The 25,433-nt window shown below is 47.6% G+C and overlaps 3 protein-coding genes across 4 annotated transcripts; 1 reads left to right on the top strand and 2 right to left on the bottom strand.

Moving 5' to 3' along the window:
• Positions 1 to 32: 32 nt before the first annotated feature.
• LOC307201924 (protein tipD-like) lies at positions 33 to 11,825 on the top strand. The gene is made up of 11 exons (XM_079951460.1): positions 33 to 58; positions 542 to 687; positions 2,789 to 2,873; positions 3,908 to 4,043; positions 5,979 to 6,168; positions 6,657 to 6,765; positions 8,384 to 8,415; positions 8,601 to 8,700; positions 9,567 to 9,632; positions 9,887 to 9,979; positions 10,902 to 11,825. The coding sequence occupies exons 2-11, from the start codon at positions 560 to 562 to the stop codon at positions 11,022 to 11,024; spliced, it is 1,062 nt and encodes a 353-aa protein (XP_079807586.1). The 5' UTR covers positions 33 to 58; positions 542 to 559; the 3' UTR covers positions 11,025 to 11,825.
• A 342-nt stretch (positions 11,826 to 12,167) lies between these two features.
• Positions 12,168 to 19,800, bottom strand: LOC307201922 (ADP-ribosylhydrolase ARH1-like). 2 transcript variants are annotated; one of them, XM_079951454.1, is made up of 8 exons: positions 19,449 to 19,800; positions 17,761 to 17,990; positions 16,956 to 17,054; positions 16,032 to 16,137; positions 15,833 to 15,912; positions 14,624 to 14,807; positions 13,478 to 13,692; positions 12,168 to 12,852 (listed from the first exon to the last, which is right to left on the bottom strand). In XM_079951454.1, exons 1-8 carry the CDS (start codon positions 19,457 to 19,459, stop codon positions 12,689 to 12,691), a joined length of 1,089 nt encoding a protein of 362 aa, XP_079807580.1. In that variant the 5' UTR covers positions 19,460 to 19,800; the 3' UTR covers positions 12,168 to 12,688. The 2 variants fall into 2 exon arrangements, with proteins under 2 accessions (XP_079807580.1, XP_079807579.1); XM_079951453.1 differs by lacking the exon at positions 19,449 to 19,800 and adding an exon at positions 18,642 to 19,322.
• A 1,695-nt stretch (positions 19,801 to 21,495) lies between these two features.
• Positions 21,496 to 25,426, bottom strand: LOC307201928 (CD276 antigen-like). The gene is made up of 3 exons (XM_079951474.1): positions 25,239 to 25,426; positions 23,409 to 23,741; positions 21,496 to 21,867 (listed from the first exon to the last, which is right to left on the bottom strand). The coding sequence occupies exons 1-3, from the start codon at positions 25,291 to 25,293 to the stop codon at positions 21,674 to 21,676; spliced, it is 582 nt and encodes a 193-aa protein (XP_079807600.1). The 5' UTR covers positions 25,294 to 25,426; the 3' UTR covers positions 21,496 to 21,673.
• Positions 25,427 to 25,433: the final 7 nt, after the last annotated feature.

Raw genomic sequence — 25,433 nt, forward strand, 5'->3', positions numbered from 1 at the left:
CTTCTCCCTCATTGGTTGCTAGGAGCCGCTGCAGAACCCGAGAGAGAGGAAGAGAGAGGCTGGTGCCGGGATGAGGGGCAGCTGGGTTGGGGGGCAGCTGGGAACCTGGGGCATGAGGACGATGGGGCGGGGGGTAATCTGCATAGGGGGAGAATGGCTGGTGGGGATGGAGGGCCTGCAGAAGGCGGACAGGCAGTGGGAGAGATGCGGGGAAAGGATGAATGACAGAGGGGCGGCAGGGAATGCTAAGGAGGGAGGAAGCTGCCTTGCACTTTGTCAGGCTATATGTCCATCTAGCCCAGCATTGTCAACTCTGACTGGCAGTGCCTCTCCAGATTCTCAGGCAAAGGCCTCTCCCGTTGCCAGCAACCAGTCTTCTTAAAACTGGCAAGGCCAGGGATTGAACCAGGGTCTTTCTGCACACCAAAGCACTGAGCTTTGCTCCTCAGAATGTTGGAAAGGGGTCCAGAAGACTGGAATCTCAAAAACAAAACAACCCCTCCCAAGTGTCTCTAACAGAGTATCTTTCCTCCCCTTAAAGACCCACACCCCCTGGGCAATGCAGCCTACACGCCGGGGCCGCCTGTCCATAGCAGGACCAAGCGTTCTTAACCCCACCACCAACCCTCAAGACAACCTCACAAGCAGCCCCTCCATCTCCGGGGATCTCCGGCTGCTCCATACAATGTAGGTAACCAGGGGGGCAATGGGTGTGAATTAGGGGTGGAGGGGGAATTCAATTCGCATCAAAGGCAGAGTCTATCAAACCCGCACTTTCTGAAATAATATGGAAACTGAAAGATAGCCTTCAAAATTCAGTTATCCTGATTTGGCAAATACTGTTTGCCAAAATCCACACATTAGGTTAAAGTGTGCATAAAAATGAGTCTATTGGTGAAAACAACATTGAAATGAATTCTGTTAGGATAATTTGGTTGCAAAAAATGTGCACAGTAGTCAAATCTGCAGGGAAAAAATGGTTTATTAAGAGAAATTTGCACTAAAATGCTGAAGAATTTTCCTGAGGAGAACCCCAGCAGAGATTTAAAATCACAAAATATGCAGCAAGGTCAAGCTGTTTGACCTTTAAAACATTTAAAATGTTTCAAATTTAAAATTTAAAATTTAAAATGTTCCAAAATTTCCCTCTTCTCTTAGAAGAGAAAAAAGACCACACGTTTGATAAATTAAAAATTGTTTACTTATAAACTCTCTAAAGGTCAGATTCATGTGCTTTTCTATACAGCATTCAGCTGCACAGGCAGTAAAACCTGCCTTAGTCACAGTAGTGAAAGTTCTTAAATTATTGGTATAGTTACTCAAGAGAAGCTTATTAGAGCTATGTGCCTAAACTGGAACAACCAGCTTAGCCTCTTCACAAACCAAGTTCATCAGGTGGATTGGAAGGGAATAAAGGCTTGATTACAGAGTCATTCCCAAGGCAAGGTGAGCTAAGTCTGGCAGGACAGCTTGCTTTGTGGTTTTAACCCCTTTGTGCATTAATTAGACTTAAGTATGTTGGTTATCTTACAAAATTGGCAGGCATTTTCCTCCCTAGATGCTATGTACCCCTCTCACCTCAAAACTCACCCAGACCACCTGCATTTTTCAAAATGCTGGTGATGGTGATTACATTTACAGCCTTTCATGGCTGAAGTCTGGGATATCTCTTAAGGACTGCCTTCTTCCCGCAAATGAACCTGCCCACACTTCTAGTGTTGATTCCAGTTTTTGGAGGCCTCTTAGAAAAGGCATTCTCTCTGAGTCCGTCTCAGGAGATGCCAACATGGTGCCCTCCAGATGTGGTAGACCTACAACTCCCTATCAGTCGCAGGTAGAGCGGCCAAGAGCTGGGGATGATGGGAGTTGTAGTCCCACAACATCTGGAACACATGGCATTGGCTATCCCTGGTTCACCTGCTCACTGAAACACTCCAGTGGGCTCTTGTCAGGGTGCCCTCTGCTGGGGTGTGAGCTATCTCCAGAAGCCCAGCCATGCTGGCCTCCAATGATGGATTTGCTTTCACCATCTCCCACCGCAATCAGAAGCGAGATTGTTGGTGACATGCGGCAGCCTTCTCTTCTGCGGCATCTAGAGTTGCACATACACTGTGCATTTAAAGCCTATATAAATCACATTCCTCCCACCCCATCCAAAGAATTATGGGAACTGTAGTTTGTTAACCATGCAGGGAATTATATTTCTGTGGCGGCAAATTACACTGCCCATAAATATTGAGGGTGGGTGAAGTGCGCTTTAAATATATACAGTGTGTATGCAGCCTAGCCTGTGGAGCTTCCTTCCCTTGGATAATTGTATTAAAAAATAAAAAAAATCTGTGGGCTTTTTATAAGCTGTCAAACCCTGATGTCTTCGTCAGTCCTTTGCCTTGATCAAGTCGCCTTCATCTGTTTTATTTTATGGGGTGGCTTTCAGCTGCACTGTGACTGCGTCATTTGATCTTGTTTTATTGTGGATCGTATGCTTTCATTATTTATAACTTCATTTGTTATACCTGAAGGCCAATAGGTGAAACATAAAGGCCTATAGCGGCCTTCCCCATCCTGGTGCCCTCTAATTATTTTAGACTACAATTCCTATCAACTGAAGTGAGTTGTATGTCAAAGTCTCCAGAGGGCATTCAGGTTGGCCTATGGGCCTATACGAAGACCTATAGTTTTTTTGTTTTTTGTTTAAAAGACAGCCTAGAAATTCTAGTGCAAAAATGACTAACAGACTAAATAAATAAATACAAATAATCTGGGCATATATTCCCTTCCTCAACAGAGATTGTGGAGATCAGCTTCTTTGCTGCCAGTTCAATAATGAAGGGACACGGGTTGCAGCAGGAATACGCACTGGTACCATTAAGGTCAGTCTCATGGGTTATTACAGTCCAGACAAAATATTGACGACGGCTGCATTTGGCCCTTGAGCTGCTGGCTCACCAACCTTGATCTATATTATGAGCTGCACCGTGTTCTGTTTCCACTGCAAAAGACCGAGCTCCATGAAGATGTCCATCTCATAAGCTGGGTTGGCTTTTGTCCCATTCTCTAAAGGATGCAGAGCTGCCTTCGGACATGGCACCCTAAACTGGACATCCTCTCACACACAAACACAATCTAGAAGAGTCAGGACATGCAAAATGTGAATTCTCTTAGGCTACATTTGATCTTCTTGAATAATCTTTGCAAAGTGGGGAGCCAAGTGCTCTCTGCTCATCTTGGGATCTTGCAGATGCCCAGTTCTGCCACCATCTGAAGGCAGCCCTGATGTGCTAGTCCACTCCCTGGGGTTCATACTCTGGGCTGAGCTCTACACAAATGGTGTATCGCAGCACATGCTGTGCAGAGATCTTGGAGTGCCATCTTCTGAAGACTCCGATTTTTGTTCCATGAGAATAGTTATTTTTAATGTGTGGTACACATAGAGATGAATGGGGACGCGGGTGGCGCTGTGGGTTAAACCACAGAGCCTAGGACTTGCTGATCAAAAGGTTGCCGGTTCGAATCCCCGCGATGGGGTGAGCTCCCGTTGCTCGGTCCTTGCTCCTGCCAACCTAGCAGTTTGAAAGTGCAAGTAGATAAATAGGTACCACTCCAGCGGGAAGGTAAACGGTCTTTCCGTGTGCTGCTCTGGTTTGCCAGAAGCGGCTTAGTCATGCTGGCCACATGACCTGGAAGCTGTATGCTGGCTCCCTCGGCCAATAAAGCAAGATGAGCGCCGCAACCCCAGAGTCGTCCATGACTGGACCTAATGATCAGGGGTCCCTTTACCTTTACACATAGAGATGGGGAGGCAAATTGATTCGATTTACATGATCTTTTGCATGGTGTATTCATGTGTTGTGTTCTGCCCACCTCTTTGTGTTCCTGACAGCCTCTTTCCCCTCCTCTTATTAAGGTTTTATCTGTCCACGATGGGTCACTTCATCAAGTTCTTGCTGACAGCGAGACTGTAGCCCTTGGGTTACCTGTCACCTCCCTGCACTTTATGCCTCGTGGGCCTGCTCACAACGGGGATGTCTTGCTTGCCACCTGTGAGTAACACCTTTCCTTTGACCTTTGACCAGAGACGAGGCAACCCTGGACTTCAGCCTTAATGACACCCAGGACCAGGTGCATGACACATGTGCTATTGAACTGATGGCAGACAGTGACTGTCAGAGTGGTGTCAAATTCAAGATGTGTATCCATAGACAATTGCCAAAGACAACCAATACAGCCACATTTGACTTCAGATGTCAAAAAAAAGAGAGGGCTCCGGTAAAAAGGATTTTAAAAAAAACCTTTTTTATTAAGTTTTACATTGCAAATTTTAATTTAAACATCAACATCAACATTTAGGATTCCCTGAATCCTTTGACTCTCCTCCACCCTTTCATCGTTTCCATTATCGGTAAAAAGGATTTTTAAAAGAAAAGTCAAGAAGAAAATATCTCTTCTTAAAGTTTGTGAGTTATTCACTGGCCACTCTGGGAAACAGGATACAGTCAAACCTCACTTCTCGAATAGCTCCGTTTTGGAACGTTTCAGGTCCCAAACACTGAAAACCCAGAAGTAAGTGTTCTGGTTTTCAAAGTTTTTTGGGAGCTGAGTGTCTGATGATGCAGTTTCAGCTTGAGTGCAGGAATCTCCTGCAACCAATCAGAAGCCGCTCCTCGGTTGTCAAAGATTTTGGAAGCTGAACGGGATTCCGGAATGGATTACGTTCGACAGCCAAGGTTTGTCTCTACAGTCGTACCTCGGGTTACAAACATAATTTGTTCCGGAGGTCTGTTCTTAACCCGAAACCGTTCTTCACCTGAGGCGTGCTTTCGCTAATAGGGCCTCCTGCTGCCACCGCACTGCCGCCATACAATTTCCGTTCTCATCTTGGGGCAAAGTTCGCAACCCGAGGTAACTACTTCCAGGTTAGTGGAGTTTGTAGCCCAAAGTGTTTGTAACCTGAGGTACCACTGTACTAGATAATAAAGGCCTTTGGTCATATCCAGCAGTGCTGTTCTTATGTCAGCATTATGTGCAGCGCAAATAATGGGTGTAGAAATGGGTACAGAATATTTTCTCTCTCTTTTAAAGCCAATATTCTAGCCCCTGTGGTGAAAGTGTGTGGGAAATGACTTGTCAAAAACTCCAAAGAGGTGTCAAATAACATTCCCAATGGTTGGAATTGGAACATCAGTGTTTTTGTTTCTCTCACAACTAGCAAAATATTGATTAACGATTAAAGTAGCAAAATAAGGAAAATAAATTATACAAAACTGATACAGGTCTCAAAATCCAGGTTTTCCTGCTGCAGATTCTTTCATGTTTAGTTATTTTTAAGGTGTGGTACACATAGAGATGGGAAAGTAATTTGATTCAGTTTACATTTACCTAATTCATGCTTTCTGAATCCATCCTTCACAATTTGTACCTCTCCAAATTTTGTAGCATAGTGCTCTAGCTAAATAATATGCCCCAAAATGCATATGCTAGAGTAAAATGGGCATAAAGGAACATACAAAAGTGCACTATATTATGGAAAACTGATTTGTAAACATTTGCACATTAGGCAAAATTACATACAAAAATGTGTAGGAGAAATTTGAGCTAAAATAATGATGAATTTCCATGACGATTTAAAAAAATAAATAAATCACAAAATGCTGTGAAAATGTGGGCAACCAAACTCAAGGTTGTAAGAATGAAAAACAGAGAGAAACCGAAATGGACTGATTCACCTATCCATAAGTACACACGACCTTGAATACTATTAAACCCTCTTGTCACATATAGTATTTCCATCTGGGTTTTCTCCAAAATCTGGCAGCTTCCTCAATGGTGAATGTGGATTTCTGCAAGCTGATTCAAGTCAGAAAAATGTGTTCAGAATTCCGTTCTGTTCCTGCCTATGCCCCATGAAAATATTTGTCTCAGAAGCCTACCTTTCATATCGTAATAAGTCCTTTGGCCACTCACTCTCTCTGTCACAGATTCCGGTGGGAAAGTGAAACTGTGGCATGTTCCCTCCCGTACCTGCGTGAGAACCATAACGGAGGACCGCCAGACAATGATCGCCTCTTTCAACCCTTCTGGCTCCAAGTTCATCACAGGGGGAGCAGGACCCGGGATTTACATGTATGATGCTCAGACCTGGGCGAAAATCCAGACTTTTAGCCCAAGGTATGCTGGATGTGGGTGGCACTGTGGGTTAAACCACAGAGCCTAGGACTTGCCGATCAGAAGGTCGGCGGTTCGAATCCCCGCAACGGGGTGAGCTCCCGTTGCTTAGTCCCTGCTCCTGCCAACCTAGTAGTTCGAAAGCACGTCAAAGTTCAAGTAGATAAATAGGTACCACTCCAGTGGGAAGGTAAACGGCGTTTCCATGCACTGCTCTGGTTCGCCAGAAGCGACTTGTCATGCTGGCCACATGACCTGGAAGCAGTACGCCGGCTCCCTCAGCCAATAAAGCGAGATGAGCGCCGCAACCCCAGAGTTGGTCACGACTGGACCTAATGGTCAGGGATCCCTTTACCTTTACCTTTATGCTGCTAGTAGGACACCGGGCAGTACTAATAGGGGGAATAGTACATGCAGTGCACTGGATTTAGTAGGGTGTGTGTTTTGGCTGGCTTTTGGTTTCCTAAGCAGCAACTCTTTTCTTCCTCCAGCTATTCCCCCACTGTGATGGATGGGCACATGTCCCGGGTCTATGCCCTGACCTTCTTCCCGGATAACGATGAACGATTTATCTCTGGAGGATGGGATGACACAGTGCAGGTGATGGGGTCTGTGATGTGGGAAGTAGAAGGCTTGGGTGAGGCGAGGGGCAAAAATGAGTGTTGGTGGGGCTGAATTACTGGGAAATGTGCAATGTGAGTATACAGGTCCATCTCCAGAGGGGGTTGGGTCAAGTAATTGTTAAGGCCACAGGAAGCTCAAAGGCATCTTGGGAAAATTCTCTGCTTGCATTCTCTGCACGTACACCTCTTCCAGATTAGGGAGGCCCAAGTCTCCACCTCTAGCCCTGGCAAAAAAATCCTGAAACTGGCACCATATTTTAGGGCACACTCTCAATTTGTTGGGGGCACAGCTCCAAATTCCAGCAGGATGTTAGCATCTCCCAGAATCCTTTGCAATGTGCAGGAGTTCTGCAGCAAATCAATGGCTCCCAAGTCCTGACTGTTTTCTTTGAAGGCCAGTGTGAGATGGCCACCTCAGGCAGCAGGTGTTGCGGGGTTGGAAGGAAAATGTTTGGAGGACAGAGCTGTACTGGAATTTGGTCTGCCCTGTACCCTCTAAGCTAACTGGCTGTCCCATTACCGGTGTGATTCAACCACCAATCCAGTCAATATCTGTACATGGAAGGGGCGTCATATTGTCCTTTTGCCTCAGGTGGCAGAATATCTTGGCTTGGCCATGCTGTAGGAAGGAAGTTTAGACGCCACTGGCCTTCCTCCCTTCCAGCGGAGACTGGTCCATTAAGGGAAATGGGACACTCTCAAGCTCCCGTACTTTTCTGTGTATAGCACGCCCCCATGTATAAGACACCCCCTGTTTTGGGGGACTAAAAATACAGTGGTACCTCGGGTTACAGACTCCTCAAACCCAGAAATAGTACCTCGGGTTAAGAACTTTGCTTCAAGATGAGAACAGAAATCATGCAGCGGCAGCGCAGCAGCAGCAGGAGGCCTCATTAGCTAAAGTGGTGCTTCAGGTTAAGAACAGTTTCAGGTTAAGAACAGGCCTCCGGAATGAATTAAGTTCTTAACCAGTGGTACCACTGTACAAAAAAATGGGGGATGAGAGCTAAGAGTTGTTGAGCTTTTTTTAGGGGAGGATTACCGAAAACCACACACCCTCCTAATATCTGTCCCCTCGGCGGCAGAAACAATCAACAACCAATCGACACCGCCCCTTGCCGAGGCCACCAATAACACACTGCTGACAATCTCCGGCTCGTGACATCAACCAATCCCACGTCCCCACTATGCACTACCCATGCATAAGACGACCCCCTATTTTAATCATATATATTTTTGTAAAAAAACATAGTCTTATACATGGAAAAGTACAGTAATTCTGCCCTTAGGCAGCGCCCCACCTGTCAGCCTTCCTGCTTACAGCCAGCCCATTGGGTGACCCTGCCTGTCAACTGCCTCCTCCTCAGTCTCCTGCTCAGCAAGGAAGAGGAGGATGGAGCAAAGCAAACAATAGTTGGCTCTGCTTGACATTAGCTCTGGCGCCACCTACTGTTGGACTCCCTGTCTTTTGCCCTATTAACGGGCACCAGCAACCCCTGCTTCTCTGTCAGCTTAGGCAAAAGGGAAATGTTATCAGGCAGATGCTGGAGGGAGAACCCCACCTAACCTCAGTTCTCTGGCTTCTGTCCCCTCAGTTCTGGAGCATGCAGTCATCACATGCCTTACGGTACGCCTGCGCAGCCACCCCCTACTTCCCCCACTGCCCTTCCCCTTCTCACCCTCAATCTTCTCTCACCCTCCCCACCCACCTTCCTGCTTTTTTTTTTTTTATCTCCTCAGCCTTTAATGATTCTTCCCCTCTCTTCTTGCTCTCGCCTCCTCCTCCGCACCCTTGCTCCACCTTTGCCACAGGCGCATCGCTGGGCCTCACGTCTGTGGTGATGCTGTCTCGATAGACAAAACCGGGACACATATCCTGACAGGCTCCTGGAGGAGGAACAACACCTTGCAGGTGAGAACTGGAGAAAGAGGTGCTTCGGAGGTGGCTATATTTTTCCCTGGTGGAGCAAGGAGGGTCCATGGCTCAGTGGCAGAGCATTCACTTTGCATGCAGAAGGTCCCAGGTTCAGTCCCCAGCCCCTCCAGGTACGGCTGGGAAACCGCTGCCAGTCACTGTTAAGCTAGATGGACCAATGGTCTGCTTTGGGATAAGGAGCTTCCTAAGCAGCTTGAAGGGGGGAAGATTGATTTATATTTAGGGCAAGTGAAGAAAGGATTAAATATTCTACCTCAGGGTTCTCTTTCCCCAAAACTCAGTCCCCTTAAGTTTGCTAATAATTAAAAACTAAGTCAAATCCCACAGGGCGTGTAAAGGTAAAGGTAAAGGGACCCCTGACCATTAGGTTCAGTCATGGCCAACTCTGGGCTTGCAGCGCTCATCTCGCTTTATTGGCCGAGGGAGCCAGCGTACAGCTTCCGGGTCATGTGGCCAGCATGACTAAGCCGCTTCTGGCAAACCAGAGCAGCGCACGGAAACGCCGTTTACCTTCCTACCGGAGTGGTACATATTTACCTACTTGCACTTTGATGTGCTTTCGAACTGCTAGGTTGGCAGGAGCAGGGACCGAGCAACGGGAGCTCACCCCATTGTGGGGATTCGAACCGCCGACCTTCTGATCGGCAAGTCCTAGGTTCTGTGGTTTAACCCACAGCGCCACCCGCGTCCCTACAGGGGGTGTAGTTTGACTTTAATTAGAGGTAGTGAGAGATACATAGCTAAAAATAAACTGTGCATGTATAAATAATGTATGTGTCTTTTAAAAATGTCGATTTAAAAAAAGGGGATTTAACACAAATACTACTTTTTACTTCAACCAGATTTGGGAAGCTGAAACTGGCTCCAAGATCATGGACATCCCAGAAGACTTCCGGGGCCACTCGCAGGTTGAAGACCCTTTTTTGACCCCATTCTTCCCAACCCTTCCTTTGGGCTAAGCATCTTGTGTGTTCTCCAGGCCTGGCTCCTCATCACCCAAAGAGATCTGGTCATAAAATGTACTAGATTCCTGAGAGGGTCCCCTTTCCCATCTTCTAGTGAGATGCTAGTTCTTCCTGGCAGTATGGCATGGTGGGACTCAAAATGTTCCCCTTTCTTCATTCTGTCCTTCTGCCTGATTCTCTTCTTCCTCCTTCCCCAGATTTATACCTGCCACTTCCTTGGTGTTGACCATATTGTAGCTGGTGGGAGCCGGAATAACTTATGTCGGCTCATTGACAGGAGAATCCTCATGGTATGGTGGCTTAGCTGGGGTCGCTTGTGGGAAACAGCTGTGGCTCAGGGGGGGAGCAGAGGCATTGTGTGGTGAAGACCCAAGTTCATTACCCTCTGGCGTCTCAAGATCAAGGAAACTGGCATTGTGGGTGATGGGAAAGGTCTGTGCCTGAGATCTTGGAGACCTGCTGTTAATCAGAGAAGGCAGTACTGGGTTAGATGGTCAAATGGTGTAGCCCCATCAAAGATGGTCCAGAAGTTCTTAAACTGTAGTCTGTGGACCAGTGGTGGTCCGCAAGCTCCATCCAGCTGATTTGCTGAGAGTTTCTGGAACAACCAAAAGTATCTGTATTTGGACCTGCACTTGTTGTTTTTTCTGACATGGAAATTGAGGCCCTTTTGATTGACCAGGATTAATCAAACAGGTCAACAAGACACTGATTTAATGCCTGTGGTTTTTTAATAATATAATCATCAATATAATGTTGATGATGTTGGCACTGAAGCAAGCAAAAATAAGTGTCCCACTGAGGTTTTCAGCCATTTTCAGGTGGTCTACTGAGGGTAAGGTTACCAGACTTTCCGGTGACAGTCCCCGGATTTACAAATCAGTCCCCATACAAAATCCATTGAAGTTGAAAAGTGTCCCCAGATTCATTGAAAAAAATCTGGTAACCTTTACTGAGGAGGCAGTGTTTTGAGAAGCGCCAATGGAGGGTACATTTCTGAATACAAGTTTGGGGACCTGCAAATTGTAAGCATTTGCCTGGCCTCTATTGGAAACATGAGGCTGGTCTAGATGCTTCTATGTTCTCAGGTTGCATGACTCAGTGATAGTTGGTTTTAGAAAGGAGGTGGAAAGGGTTGGTGGGATGCAGGAAGAAGAAATCTGGGGAGCACAGCCTTCTCTGATGTGTTGTTTTCTCTTGCTTTGCTGCCAGAGCACAGGGGTACTGAATGACCTGCCTGGAGGTGTCTACAGTACTCATGTCAGCCCCCGTGGGGTCCTAGCTGCTACTTCCAACAATTATTTGTACCTTGCACAGACTCCACTGAGACCTTGAGCCCTCCCCTTTCAGACGGCTCAGCTTGAAACTTTCACTACAGAATTATGTCACCAACACCTTCCCATCATGCTGTGCTTCAAATGATTGTTGAAACCTTCCCATCATGCTCTGCTGTTTAAGGACATGCTGACACGCCCAGCTATCCTCTGATAATTATCCTCTGATAATTCTCTGCTCTTGTGGACAAAATCATGGTCTGCCACTGGAGACTGGATGTGGCCATCCCAGCATACTCTGCTTGCATCAGCAGCTTCTCATCATGCTCTTCTGCTGGTGATGAATGCCCACCATGCTTGTAACCATCTCATCATGCTTTGCTTCTATGGATGCCTTCCTGGTTTGATCCAATGCCAAGCTCACCATGACTACGTCAGCAGTGGACCATGTACTAGCAACCAGTCTTTGCTCCTAGGGAATTATGACCAACCTCATCATTTCCCAAGACTGCAGTTACTTTCCCATCATCCTCTGCTGCTGAGGGCCTGTGGTCTCATTGACTGCTGCTGTCATGCAGTTCATGGGCTTGTTCTCTGGGGCTTGAAACATTTCCCATAATCCTGTATTGTAAAGAATCATGACAACCGAACAAAAGAAGCCAATCACTCTTTGTGACCATAACCACCTTCCCAACAGATGCAGAGATGGGTAGCCCTTCGTGTTTCTGCATTGATTTGACATCCCTGCTCAGGGGTTAAAAATGAAAGTACATTTCTCTCTCTCTCTCTCTTTTCCCCACATCCCAGTTTGGCTACCCTAAAACACTGCCTTGGTGCCAAATTAAACCATCATGGCTGGGTCTCTGTGTGTGTCCAGGACTCCTGGGTTCTTTGGGAGAAGAATGGGATCTGGGCCATACAGGAGTAGGGTAGATGGGGGTTAAGACTGCTGAGTTCTCTGAAAGAGTCCAAGATTTCACCCACAAAATTATTTTCCCCAATGGTGTATGTGAAGATATAATAAAGAAGATAGTGCCTCTGGGCATGTGCAGAGTGCATTTCCCTCACCACTTACTAAAAACAGCTCTCCACCATAGCTTTGGGATCGCATGGAAGATCTCCCAGGCCACAGGAGGTTCCTTAGAGGATCTTAGAAATCCAGTAGCTGAAATTTTCCTCCCACAAAACGCAAGGCAGAACTGCAAACACAGCCTCAGTTTATTCTGTGAAGAACAGTTTTCAGCTTGTTGCGGCTCATGTTCAGGGCCTCTCTCAGGGGCCTGGGATGCTGGAGCAGAAATTAGATTCAGTTCACATTTAAAGACGAAGTTAACAAATTTGCCCTTTCCAAAACAATATGCAAATTGAAAGCCAGCCATCCTTGGACATTGGTGCTTCTCCAAATTTTGCAATGCAGTTTTCCAACCAAGTAACATGTACAAGAATGCATATATTAGGGCAAAGTCTACATACAAATGCAGGTGTTAGTGAAAAGCAACATTACAATAAGGGAAATTGCTTTGCAGAAAAATGTGTCTATTGGGGGAAATTACCTGTATCAAGTGAAATTCTCACTAAAACGCTGATTAATTTTCACAAGGACTGTGCCATGCACAGATCATAAATTGGTGTGGAAATGTGAAGACCTGAAATTATGATTGAGAAGAAACCAAAATCAACAGATTAGAGTCCATCCTTAGATGCTAGAGACAGCAGAAAGGTCTTTCAAACAGGAGTCTGTTCCCAGGCAAGGTGATAGAGGGCATCAGCTGCAGCCACCATCCTGTCTCTGTATTCAAGTGCTATGTGGTTATCCTCTGGGACTCCTCTGAAACCGTGAGCCAGAGCCCAGCAGCAGGCAGCAATCACCCCTGTAGAGTCACTATCCCCTGTGGATGAGCAGGAAAACACACACACACCGAGAAAACAAGTTTGGTTAGAGCCTGGTGTTTATAACACCAAGGTTCCAGGTTTGATACCCATTTGGGACAGCTGTACATTCCTGCATTGCAGGGGGGTTGGGCTAGATGATCCTCGGGGTCCCTTCCAGCTCTACAATTCTATGAAATGCAGCCAGCTTTAGGGTGGACCAGAGACGCGGGTGGCGCTGTGGTCTAAACCACAGAGCCTAGGGCTTGCCAATCAGAAGGTCGGCGGTTTGAATCCCTGCGACAGAGTGAGCTCCCATTGCTCGGTCCCTGCTCCTGCCCACCTAGCAGTTCAAAAGCATGTCAAAGTGCAAGTAGATAAATAGGTACCACTCCGGCGGGAAGGTAAACAGCGTTTCTATGAGCTGCTCTGGTTCGCCAGAAGCGGCTTAGTCATTCTGGCCACATGACCCAGAAGCTGTCTGCGGACAAACGCCGGCTCCCCCAGCCTACAGAGCGAGATGAGCACGCAGCCCCAGAGTCATCCACGACTGGACCTAACGGTCAGGGGTACCTTTACCTTTACTTTTAGGGAGGGCCACTTTTACAGTGGGGGACGGGCAGGGTTTGCCTCCTTTTGACTCACCCCCATGGAACATGGAACGGCTACAGAGCTCCTCCCAGTTCTCCCCTGCGCCCAGCAAGGCATCGTATGCAATCATGGGGGCATCGTGGCCGCTCCGTCCGGCCCACCCGTCCAGGCTGAAGGTTTTGTAGATGACGTCACGCTCAGCAGGACTATAGGCAGCAGGAAACAGACAAGGGCCCTGACCCAAAGCCAGGCCCCGCTCAGAGAGGTACCTAAATGGTTAGAGAGCAAAAGCGAAAAAGCCAAGAATCCAAGACCACCTTGAGAGCCAATGAGGGCACAATGTACAGTGAAATAAACAGAGTGACCTCTGCACCACAATGACTCTCTTTACTCTGACCTACCTGATAAACATTACTATTAGAACCAAGATATTGTTTTGCCTTCACAGTGAGGTTTCCCCCCTTAATTCAGCTTTGAATTTTGCTGTTTGCTTGTTTTAAAAATCAAACTCAATCTTAAGTTCTGTTTGGAAGTAATGTTGAATTGTTGTCTTGTCAAAACCTCCCCCTTCAAATTTTGTTAAAAGCTCCTTTTGCCAATTGGGTACATAAAGAGAGTAGGAACATGGTAGGGCATGTGTGTGTTAAAATTATAATAGACAATCAAATTTTGACAAGGAGATTTAAGTTTTTCCTCCAAGATAGCATTTGCTGGGTTGCCTCCAGCTTACTCAGAGTTGACCCACTGAAATTACTGGACTTAAACAAGTCAGGTCTATTGATTTCAATGGGTCTACTTTGATTATGACTTTGTTGGATACAACCGATTATCTTCCCCCGCCCCACCCCCCACCCTCCAAACCATTTTATATTCACAAAGCTGTGAGGTAGGCTAGGCTTAGGTAGTTGCTGGCCCAATTCACTCAGAGGTTGCTGGCTGAGCAGGGATTTGAACCCAGGTCTCCTTGATTCTAATCCAGCACTCTAACCTTACATTGCACCAGCTCTCCATTCACCACAGAATCTGGCTGTTCATTTATTCATTTTACAAAAGCAAGTTTCTAGACATCCTGATAAAAGGTGCACACTGGAAAAAAGAGGGGAAAGCTTTCAAATGCATTATCCTAAAAAATAAAATAGCAACACCCTCCAGTTACTCAGGTCCCCCTTCGCCGTACCAGAGCACACCCAAAGGACTTACCACTCCCATTTCTCCTGGAAATAAGCCCAGGCCCCCACATTGGAGTCACTCTCAGCTGCAGCAGTCTGAATGTACTCTAAAGCAAGGGGCAGGGTCCTGAGCAATCCAGCTCCCCAGCGCTCAAGGGGGAGGCCCTGCACTGCATAAGAAGTGAACAGAGCAGAGGCCAGAGCTCCCAGGTAGCCTACAACAGAGGAAGAGGATAGGTGGAAGTCAGGATCCCTCAAGGAATTTTATCCTCACTGCAACTCCAAGACGTATATTAGGCTGAGCTACAGAGACTTGCCCAAGGCAAGTAGACTTTATGGCTTAGCAGGGAGCTCAACTTTTAAAAAGTACTCACTGGTTCAATACAAATATGCCTTCTTTCATCCCTGACGGGGGAAATATTTCTACATCCCACCCCCCACCCCCGTTTAGTTCAGTTTGAAGGTAAAGCTGGCTTTGAAGAGGGCCTATTGCACAGCGCCTGTGACATCACCATCCCACAATTTCCCCCAGAGAAGTTTGGCAACAGTTTTGAAAATGTTTGCCAATTATTTGATAAGGTGAGAGGTACAGTTTTTAAGTGTACATATACATACACTTAGAGAAGCTACTTTATTTTTTGAAAAACTGCCATCCTGCAGTGTTAAGGGAAAGGCAAGGCATTTTTGCTTGCTAGCTGGTGGTGTGTTATCTGGTAGTACATAAAGTGCAAAAAAAAGTGAAGGACCCAGGATGACCTGTGTTAAAACGTCACATCTGCCATGACCCTCAAGATACTCAGGCTGGGTCTACACATGCAGCAGAATGAAGTGGTAGAATTGACGATATAGATTCAGAATGCAAATGGGAGGGGGGCACTTTCTGAATGCTCCTCTGTATTAAAAACTCCTTGCAAACAGATCATGGATAACCATACTCTGGCTCTTCGCTTACTGTACTAGGCTTCAATTTTCAGGGAAATTTCAATGCAAGGGGTGTTCAAACAGAGGATCTTCCACCTGCAGCCTGAAGTCCTTATTCTACCACCTCAGGGTTTTGTCCATCTGTATGGGTAGACTTGCAGCCCTAAGACCCACGCTGACCACTACTCCAAACACCCACACACCCACAGCTTTCAAGTCATGGAGAAAGCCCTCCCACCCTCTCAGCATTGTCCGTTTTATGTACCATTGCCAGGAAAGGTGCCCTGACACAGGATGACTACCACACATAATCAGTTACCTGTGGGGTGGTGGTGTGTCATTCTTCCACTTTCTATGCTGACTTGGATCAAAGTGCTCAGGTCTGAAGGGCGAGGATACCTGGGAGAGATGGTGGCTGGGGGTCATGCTGGAGTCCGACTTTGGCCTTCAGCTTTTCCACTTGGCCCCAGCTTTGTCCTTTCTTACGTGTGTCCCCCCACCACAGCACACCACGTTACCTGAGCCCAATGCACATGGATCTCATGGCGGCACCACAACCTGTGGCACCGGGGTTGAAGGGAATGCGATATCCGTTTGGCTCCCCTGGACGCAACTGAGATGTTCCTGCAGGCGGGAGGAAACGAGAGACATGCGAAGATGTGTACGGGCCAAACTGCTTGTGCTCTTGAGCCGTATGGAGGCAGCCCTGGGCATTTTGTTTATTTCACAGAATACAACAGCAGAGGCTGCCGTCTGAAGTGGAAGAAACATATAGGGTGGAAAGAAAATAGACCTCCTGACCTCACTCTGCGGTTTTTCCTAAAAACGGCCTTCTGTCCTAAGCTCCTCTCTCCTTCCCTTTTCCCCCTTTTGTAGTTTTTCTGCAAAATATCACTACTGTTCAATCCGCTTTTCCCCCACAGAGGGTTAGTGTCCTGGAAACTCACAGGAGGTGCAGCCGCAGGGAATGACAAGTGAAGCCAACTAATTTGAGTTTTGCCCCAATTCTCTTTCCTGTTGAATACAGTGGACGCCCGGGTTCCGAACATGATCCGTGTGGGATGCACATTCGCAACCCGCAGCAGCGCGTCTGCGCACATGTGAGTTGCGATTTGGGGCTTCTGCGCATGCACAACCGCCCAAACCCGGAAGTAACCCATTCCGGTACTTCCGGGTTTCGGCGGGTCCGTAACCCGAAAAAATGCAACCTGAAGCCAGAGGTATGACTGTACTACAAGAACAACACTGACAGTGTTTTCACAAGACCACCTTAAGGCACAGTGAAGGTCCCCCCCACACACACATTTCAAAGCTCTTTGCACATCAGCACCACTTCTTTAGTGTCAGATTAGTTTCCATCTATGTACGGAGCAGGGATGTATTTGTTTTCAAAGAGAATTATATTGCTGTAACTTGCACAGAGGAGTGCCGTCGTAAGTTACCCAGAATGCTCGTGGGCCCAGGCTTCCTCCCTTCCATGTCGTTCATGGCTTCAACATAGCGTTTGGCCAGCTCCTGGAACAGCGACTCCCCTTCCTTCCCTGGATAGAGGAAACACAGAGAAGTGCTCTGCATTAATTATAAAAAAATCTCCTCTGCATTCCCACATCCACCACACCCCATGTGAAAATCTCAGGTTGGTTCATTTTGTGAACTGCTCTGAGATCTACAGATGAAGGATGGTGTTATGTAGTGAAGTTTCACCCTGGGCCAGCAGGGGGATACTGTAGATAGTTTTCACTCAGGTCTGTAGATAGTTTTCACTCAGGTCCACCTCAGTTATTTTAGGCGGGAAACTCTGGGTTGTTGTTGCTACAATGTTGACAGCCGGCTGCCTATAAAAGCAGGCCGGCTGAGCTGTTTGCTAGTCAGTTCTATTCCAGCTTACAAAATAAAGAGCTGCTTTGGAAAAATCGCTGTGTCGTCTGCTATGTCAACCCACAACTTAACAGATGGTATACAAATTTTAACAACAACAACAGCAGCAGCAACAACAGCAACAATAACAATAACAGGACTTCTTGCCCATTGCTGATTGGAGAGCTGCCACCATTGCTGCGAACAAGTGAACCTATGGACATAGGAGACCCAAGAGATGACACTTTGCTGAGGAGAACCCCCTCAGTCATACCTCAAGTCGGCCCTATGTAGGCCGAGCTCTGCTGTAAGTGAAAAATGCTATTCCTCAGGGAACAAGGACCTGCTGAGAAAAGGCTGTAAGGCTACCCAGCCTTTCCTGCTACTCACCTGTGGCCAGAGCCTCGGCCGTCGCCAGGTGCAGAACAGAGTCGTCGCTGACAGGCCAGTCAGGGAGGGCTGCCTGAACCTTGCTGAGGCCCCCCAGTTCCTGGAGCTCCTGGTGGATCTGCGGCCCTGAGGTGCAGTATTCCCAGCGCTGGTTGCGATAGCCGAGGGCATCTCCTGCGCCAGAGAGCACCATTGCCGCACGGTAGGCTTCTTTGGGGGGAGCCTGGGGGCTGCCGTGGGAACGTGCATAGACAGGTGTGTGTATACTTTATATATCCAAACAGCAACAACCAAATAGTCTCCTGACAAAATCTGAATTCTTCAACCTGTATTAACTGAGTAGCATTTCTTGTTTTGCACAGTTCATGCTGCTTATATACGCAGGGGAGGGATATGCACTAAGCCATAACCAAGCAACCAACCCCTGAAGGGTCAATCAATAGTTGCCACTAGTGACATTAGGCACAATTGCTATTTCCACAACATCAGTATGACATTTGCGCTGGGTGGGTAGCGGGGAGGCAGTGCAAAGATGCTGTAGGGATAACGTCTGCTATTGCATGCGCCCCAAAAGGAGGCTCGCTGTGCCTTGAAGACTAATGGGTTTGTGTGACATACATAAGCTTCAATAGACTAAAAGCCCATTACATCGGATGTATGACGTGTTGGCCTCATTGTGGTAGCTGCAGATTTTGGGTAGGGAGGGAGAAACTGGAGCACAAAGGGGCTCAAAGTCACATAAAGCAAGTACGTGCCGTTTTTAGAATATTGAACATAGAATCTAACATGCGCTATGAAGAGGTTATGCATTTTGCCTTGGGGCAAATGCTAAGGCTACAATCTTCTGCATGCTTACACAGTGGGAAATGAATGGCATTTACTTGCAAATAAACATGCACAGGATTGCAAAGGTAGATGGCCAAAGTCTCCCTGAATGAGACCCATTCCTTGCTTTCCCTCGCCGTCAGATGTCTTGTGGCCTTTTACAAGTGTGCAGTACCAAGATGTCTTATCTTTTTACCTTAAAGAGATGTCAGGAAAAGCACAAATTGGCCAACAATCTGTTATAAACTGTTCAAAACGAGCCTCACAAGCGACCCAACTACCTGGCAAGCTGTGTGCAATACGCGGGGCTTCAAAGTTTTCGCATGCGATCGCCACTCTCCCTCCACTGATACATGGATGTGGGCGTGGCCCATTTATCACAACAGCCTCGCGATGGAGGGCTAAGCTGGCTTCCTGACTGACACTCCAGCCGCCGCACTCCCGAACGACAAATTCCACCTTTTGCCAGCACGTGACTCCATGGCTACCAGCTGACCCTAATGGACTAGGCATTGTGTGATGCACCTTTTATTCATTTCAGTCGAATGCATCGACGCAGCTACCTGCATTTTTGGACTCTTCTTGAGAAGATTCTCCTGCATTACGGTAGCAAGCAAACTTAACTGCAAAACTTCATGTAAGGGAACGACATGTTAGTTTCAGGGACCTTTCAGTGGCGCGAATATTACGCTTATTACGCCCTGTCCCGTGCGCACGCATCCCCCACCCTCTTGTATTACAATATTAGGACAAGAGGGCACTGTTGCAAAAAGCAAGCGGGGGTGGGGCGGGGGCGCGAGGTGGGCGTTGGGAAGGGGGCGGGCACGGTTATTGTTTTCCGAAGTGGGGGATCAGTTGCTTACAAGCCTTCCATGCTGGGGGCTGCTGAGCTTCCTCTCGTCGCTTCCAGGCTGGTTCTTGCAACAGGCCCCTGGCCGTCCCCTTCCCCCTCCAGCTGCTGCTGCCTCAGCGCTTTCCAAGCTAAGCGACACCCAGGTTGTACCCCAGCCAGAGTTCAGTGGGAGGCTCTTAAAGCGAAAGCCCCTCGGCGTGTATTTTCCGCGTGCCTCTCCTGGCGAAGGAGCGGGTGGGTCAGACTTGTGCCTTTAATCAGGAGTTGCATTTCCCCAGAGCTTAATTCGTTTGTGTGTGTGTGTTTTTTCTCAGTGCACTGGGCTGTGTAATTGAAAAAATACAAGAGCGCCTCTGACCATAAGCAGTGTTTTTTGCTGAGTACTAGCCAGGACTAGTGGGACGCAGGTGGCGCTGTGGGTTAAAGCCTCAGCGCCTAGGGCTTGCCAATCGAAAGGTCAGCGGTTCGAATCCCTGCGGCGGGGTGCGCTCCCGCTGCTCGGTCCCAGCGCCTGCCAACCTAGCAGTTCGAAACCACCTCCGGGTGCAAGTAGATAAATAGGGACCGCTTACCAGCGGGAAGGTAAACGGCGTTTCCGTGTGCGGCTCTGGCTCGCCAGAGCAGCGATGTCACGCTGGCCACGTGACCCGGAAGTGTCTCCGGACAGCGCTGGCCCCTGGCCTCTTAAGTGAGATGGGCGCACAACCCCAGAGTCTGTCAAGACTGGCCCGTACGGGCAGGGGTACCTTTACCTTTACCTAGCCAGGACTAGCGCACCATGGGAGTAGCCAGGATTGGGGGGGGGGCAGAACCTCAGATTTGTATTGATTTAGGGGGGCAGCTCCCCCTCTTGCCCCCGCCCATGTAGCGCACTTGGATAATGTGGGACTGACATAACGCTAGAACATATCAAATGAATTTGACCAGGTGTCCATGGAGTCCAAAACTTGGGTCATTTTCAATTGTCAGCCAGAACATACTCGAAAGCTCAAAAAAGCAGGATGCATAATACCGGGAGGTTGCTTTTGTGCTCAGATCCTGATTGCAGATCCCGACCACTGTGAGAACAGGTCTGTGCTAGGTGGGCCACTGGCCTTGATCTAACAGAGCTAGTTTTATGTTCTTAAATAACTTCTCTAATGTTGTTTTCCAAAAGGAGTAATGCATGCTGTCCGCATAGGTCATTGCCAGATTTATATGTGAAGATGAAGTGTTTATTCTATTTGAGTCAGCTCTTGATAGTTGAGCAGATCTAGAAACAACACGCACCCCCCATCATACCATTTTGGGGTTGGATTTAGTCACATCCCAGCAAATTCAGGGTACATAGTTACAGTGGATTGGGAGGTCTTGTGCAAGAAACCCACTTCTACAAAAGATTGGGCTTTTTACCATAAGGAAGGTGAATAAAGGTAAAGGGACCCCTGACCATTAGGTTCAGTCGTGACCGACTTGGGGGTTGCGGCGCTCATCTCGCTTTATTGGCAGAGGGAGCCGGCGAAGAGCTTCCGGGTCATGTGGCCAGCATGACTAAGCCACTTCTGGCGAACCAAAGCAGCGCACAGAAACGCCGTTTACCTTCCCGCCGGAGCGGTACCTATTTATCTACTTGCACTTTGATGTGCTTTCGAACTGCTAGGTTGGCAGGAGCAGGGACCGAGCAATGGGAGCTCACCCCGTTGCGGGGATTCAAACCGCCAGCCTTCTGATCGACAAGACCTAGGCTCTGGTTTAACCCACAGCGCCACCCGCATCCCAAGGAAGATGATTACTGGTGAGCAAATGCATTGGAAAGTATGAGGTGACACTTGCTTTGAGGCAATGTCATTCAGTCTCCCCAGAAATAAATCAGGATGAGTGGTCAACGAACAGGTCATCTGCAAGCACCCAGGCACTCCTCAAGGCTGGCGCCCTCAGCAGTTCCCTGTGTCGCCTCCTGTTTAATCCAACTCTGTCTCCACCCCACCAGGTTGCAGGCCCTGATGCACTCAGAAATAGTCAATTCCGCCCCACCCCTCCACTGCCATTCAGTACATGCAATGCCCTTCAACACAGTATTAATTCTGAAGCTGGTTTAATGGTCATAACATCCCCCCAGGGAATCCTAGGAATTAAGATATTGCAGGAATGATTTGTCAAGAGACTCTAAGCCCTGTCACAGAGCTACAGTTTCCGGGAAGCTTAAGCTAAATGGGTTTGAAGCCTATTTTGATTTGCAGCAGTGCAGAAACGCAATCAGCGTGAGGGCTCTGGCATGGACGGGGAGGCAACTTCAGAACTGCATCTTGTGGCACTCTTGCTGATCACGAGCTCCTGGAGTTTGGCCTCGAGTTGCTTCACAGCTTCCTCAATTTGACGCAGCTTGCTCAGGATATCTGAACGGCTGAGACACGGGGATGAAAAGGAATCTTCCAGATCTTCCTCAGGGTCTGCAGGGAATTAGTATCAGCATCCAACACACAGTAGGGTTAGAAATGAATGAATGAAACACAGAAATCAAAACTGAGACACTTGTGATGGACCCATCAATATCTTCTGTACTTCTCCCATGTTTAAACACAATCCATACAAATACCAAAAACTGAAATTGCTACGCAGAATTACAAGGCACTGTAGTAATGTTTAAGCATTGGGCAAGTCTTTTTCCACCTCAATTTGATATAGCTTTGTTCATAGATACCTGCCTAGTTGCCTAGGGTGAGTAAGGCACACCACCTGCAGGCAAATCAAGGCAGGAGTTACTTGTAAACTAGAAGAGAGCAAAAGCTTTTCTTTTATGGTGCAAAATGTATGCCTTTAATGTACCCCAAATTATTAACATTATGTAGGGAGCAGGGGGAAGACAGGCGAGTGTCTTTTTGTTGATATCTAAGATTTATAGATGTTAGCTAGGCTCACTTAATTTTTAAAATGTGACTATAAGCCGAATTAAACTGGAAATAAAATGAACCAATGTAGAAGGTAAAGGCTGCATTTTGGAAGTCTTCAGAGGAAAACAAGCCTTCCTCTTTCATAGGGTGTTTGAAAGGGGAATGTGTTCAAAAGAGATGGGGGCTAGGAATAGATATTTACTGAAGGGGGGATAGAGAGAGAGAGAGAGAGAAGTGAACAGTGGGGATGGGGTGGGTTTCTAGGATAGCTGCACAATTCTGTGTCAACCTGTGGCTGATTGCTATTGATTTGTAAATTATTTAAATTGATGGGTGCGGTTTTGTTTGATTATCTGCTGATATTGTGTAGATAAATTATATTGTGCTGTGTGTGAAAGTGATTCTGCAGTTACTATACTCTGAATTAATATAGGGTGGCAAGGTGACTTTTGTTGCATATTTGGACAGTAATTGCCTTGAATCCAGTAATGTAGAAAATAAAACTTTAAAAATGGAGTGGGGGGGGGAGATTAAAAAATACATATTATTAATTTTACAGGGGTTAAAGTCTTGACAGACTCTAGGGTTGTGCGCTCATCTCACTCTAGAGGCCGGGAGCCAGCGCTGTCCGCAGACACTTCCGGGTCACGTGGCCAGCGTGACAAGCTGCATCTGGTGAGCCAGCGCAGCACACGGAACGCTGTTTACCTTCCCGCTGGTAAGCAGTCCCTACTTATCTACTTGCACCTGGAGGTGCTTTCGAACTGCTAGGTTGGCAGGCGCTGGGACCGAGCAGCGGGAGCTCACCCTGCCGCGGGGATTCGAACCGCCAACCTGACAATCGGCAAGTCCTACGCACTGCGGTTTTACCCACAGCGCCACCCACGTCCCATACAGGGGTTAAGTACCATCTATACATCATTTTCATAATATTTTCCTTTAACACCGTACATGCAGTAAACCTGACCCCTTTTCTCCACAACCTTTCCCAATCTTCAACTGTTATGTTGTGTCCTGTTGGTGCTTGGTTGCGCTCGCTCGCTCGCTCGCTCGCGCACACACACACACACCCCACCTGCCACACCATCCACCTCTCTTACCTGCAACTTGCAAAGTCACTTCCCGGATGCGCACTTCCGGCGTGTATGTGACGTAGCATCTGTAGTTGCCAGAGTTTCCAGTGCCAACCCGGGAGATGAGCAAGGACGCGTTGCCATTCCCCAGCTCTTCCCGGCTCAGGCTGACGCCTTCCCTGGAGGTGGTCACCACATCGTCAAATTCTGCCAGCTGCCTGCCCCGGTGGAACCAGAGGATTGAGAGTCGGCTGAGGTCCACAGTAGGCTCGTCCACAGTAAAGATGCAATTCAGCAAGACATCATCTCCAACCGCAGCTTTCACCAGAGAGGGCTCGGCCTGCACTTGCAGCTTCCCGGCTGGGTCAAGCAACACAGAACAGACACATAAGAAGAGCACTCCTCTTCTGCTTAGGAGTCAGGTCTCACAGTCAGCTGCCGTTTGGCAAGTGCTGAGAAATCAATGAATATGCAGGCATGTGTGAACTGGCCTTAGGGTGGCAGGCAGCGCATCCTACTTTATCATTCCATTTGGGTTGCTGCCTGCTTAACAGAAAATATAACCACTGGACACCTGATATAGCTCAGCTGGTTAGAGCAAGGTGCTGATGACACCAAGGTTGCAGGTTTGATCCCCATATGGGACAGTTGCTCATTCCTGCATTGCAAGGGGTTGGACTAGATGATCCTCAGGGTCCCTTTTCAGCTCTACAATTCTGTATTCCATGTGACAGGGGCCTTGAAATAGACCATCAACACAGGTCACAGTCTTCCCCAGGATGTTGAGATGGATTGCATTTTTGTTTCAATTATAGTGACTGTGTCCATATTTACATGCAAACATACAAATTAGCACATGCAGATTTTACACAAATATATCTTTTTTTAAAAAAAAAAAGTTATGTGTTTCCTCTTCATCAGTGATGCCTATGTGGCCATAAATATAATTATTGGGGAAATCCAAGGACCATCTTAAACGGCATCAAACTGATAAGCCATACAGCCAAAGATCATCCAGTGATCCATCTTTCATGGTCCATCTTGCCTAAATAGCTCAGTAAGTGAGCAGATCTCTTACTTGTAGACTGTCCTGGGTTCAAATCCATGCATCTGTACCTAAAAGCTTACCAGCTAAGAGGGTTGAGAAGAGACTTTTTCCAAATCCTTGGAAGGCTCTTGCCAATCAAGTTACTGCACCCAATTCAGATAAGCCATCTTAACTTCATTCAGGGGTTGCTTCCAGGCTTTCACTGTATTCGGGTGCGATTTAGTCACGTACAGGTAAATTCAGGTCCCATAACTGCAATGGATTGGGAGGTCTCATGCAACAAACCTGCTTCCCCAAAAGGTCAGACTTGCAATAAGGAAAGTGACAAGGAAAGGCATCGAAAGCGTTGGATTGCACCTGCTCCCTTCCCCAGCCCAGCAACACTTCATGCCAAGTGCCATCCCCTACAACCACTCCACTTAAGTGGTTGCACATTGCCTTCCAGAATATTAGATAATCGTGAATAATACTGCTATATTAAGACTGACTTCCTTGGGAAGTGGTGGGCACTCCTTGGCTGGAGTCTAGAGGACCATTTTCCAGGGGTGCTGAAGTCTGGAGATGGATAACCCATGGCCCTGCAGATGTTCTTGGACTCCCATCAGCCCCAACCAACATGGCCAATGGTCAGAAATGATGGGAGTGTAGCCAAGCCAGATCTGGAGGGCCACTGGTACCACCAGCAACCTTTCAGTAGTGCATCCTGCATTGAGCAGGTGACTGAACTAGATCTTGGCCTCTCAAGTCCCTTACAACTCTTAAGATGCTTTTGCTGCCCACCTCCTTCAATTTCAACACAGGCAACTCACCGGCTTTTCCAAGGAAGCAGGAGGAGGTGAGGAGGATCAATGTGAAGAAGCCCATCCCTGCAAGCAATGACTGTTCTTCTGGAGATTGTGGAAGTCCCTTACAGCACAGCAAAACACAGTCAAGGGGGAACGGCTTACGTGTCTGCTTCCATTATCAGCAGAGACAGCAGACTGTAAGGGCACCTCAACACTCTC

Source organism: Podarcis cretensis, assembly GCF_951804945.1.
Source record: "Podarcis cretensis genome assembly, chromosome: 13".
Lineage (NCBI taxonomy): Eukaryota > Metazoa > Chordata > Lepidosauria > Squamata > Lacertidae > Podarcis > Podarcis cretensis.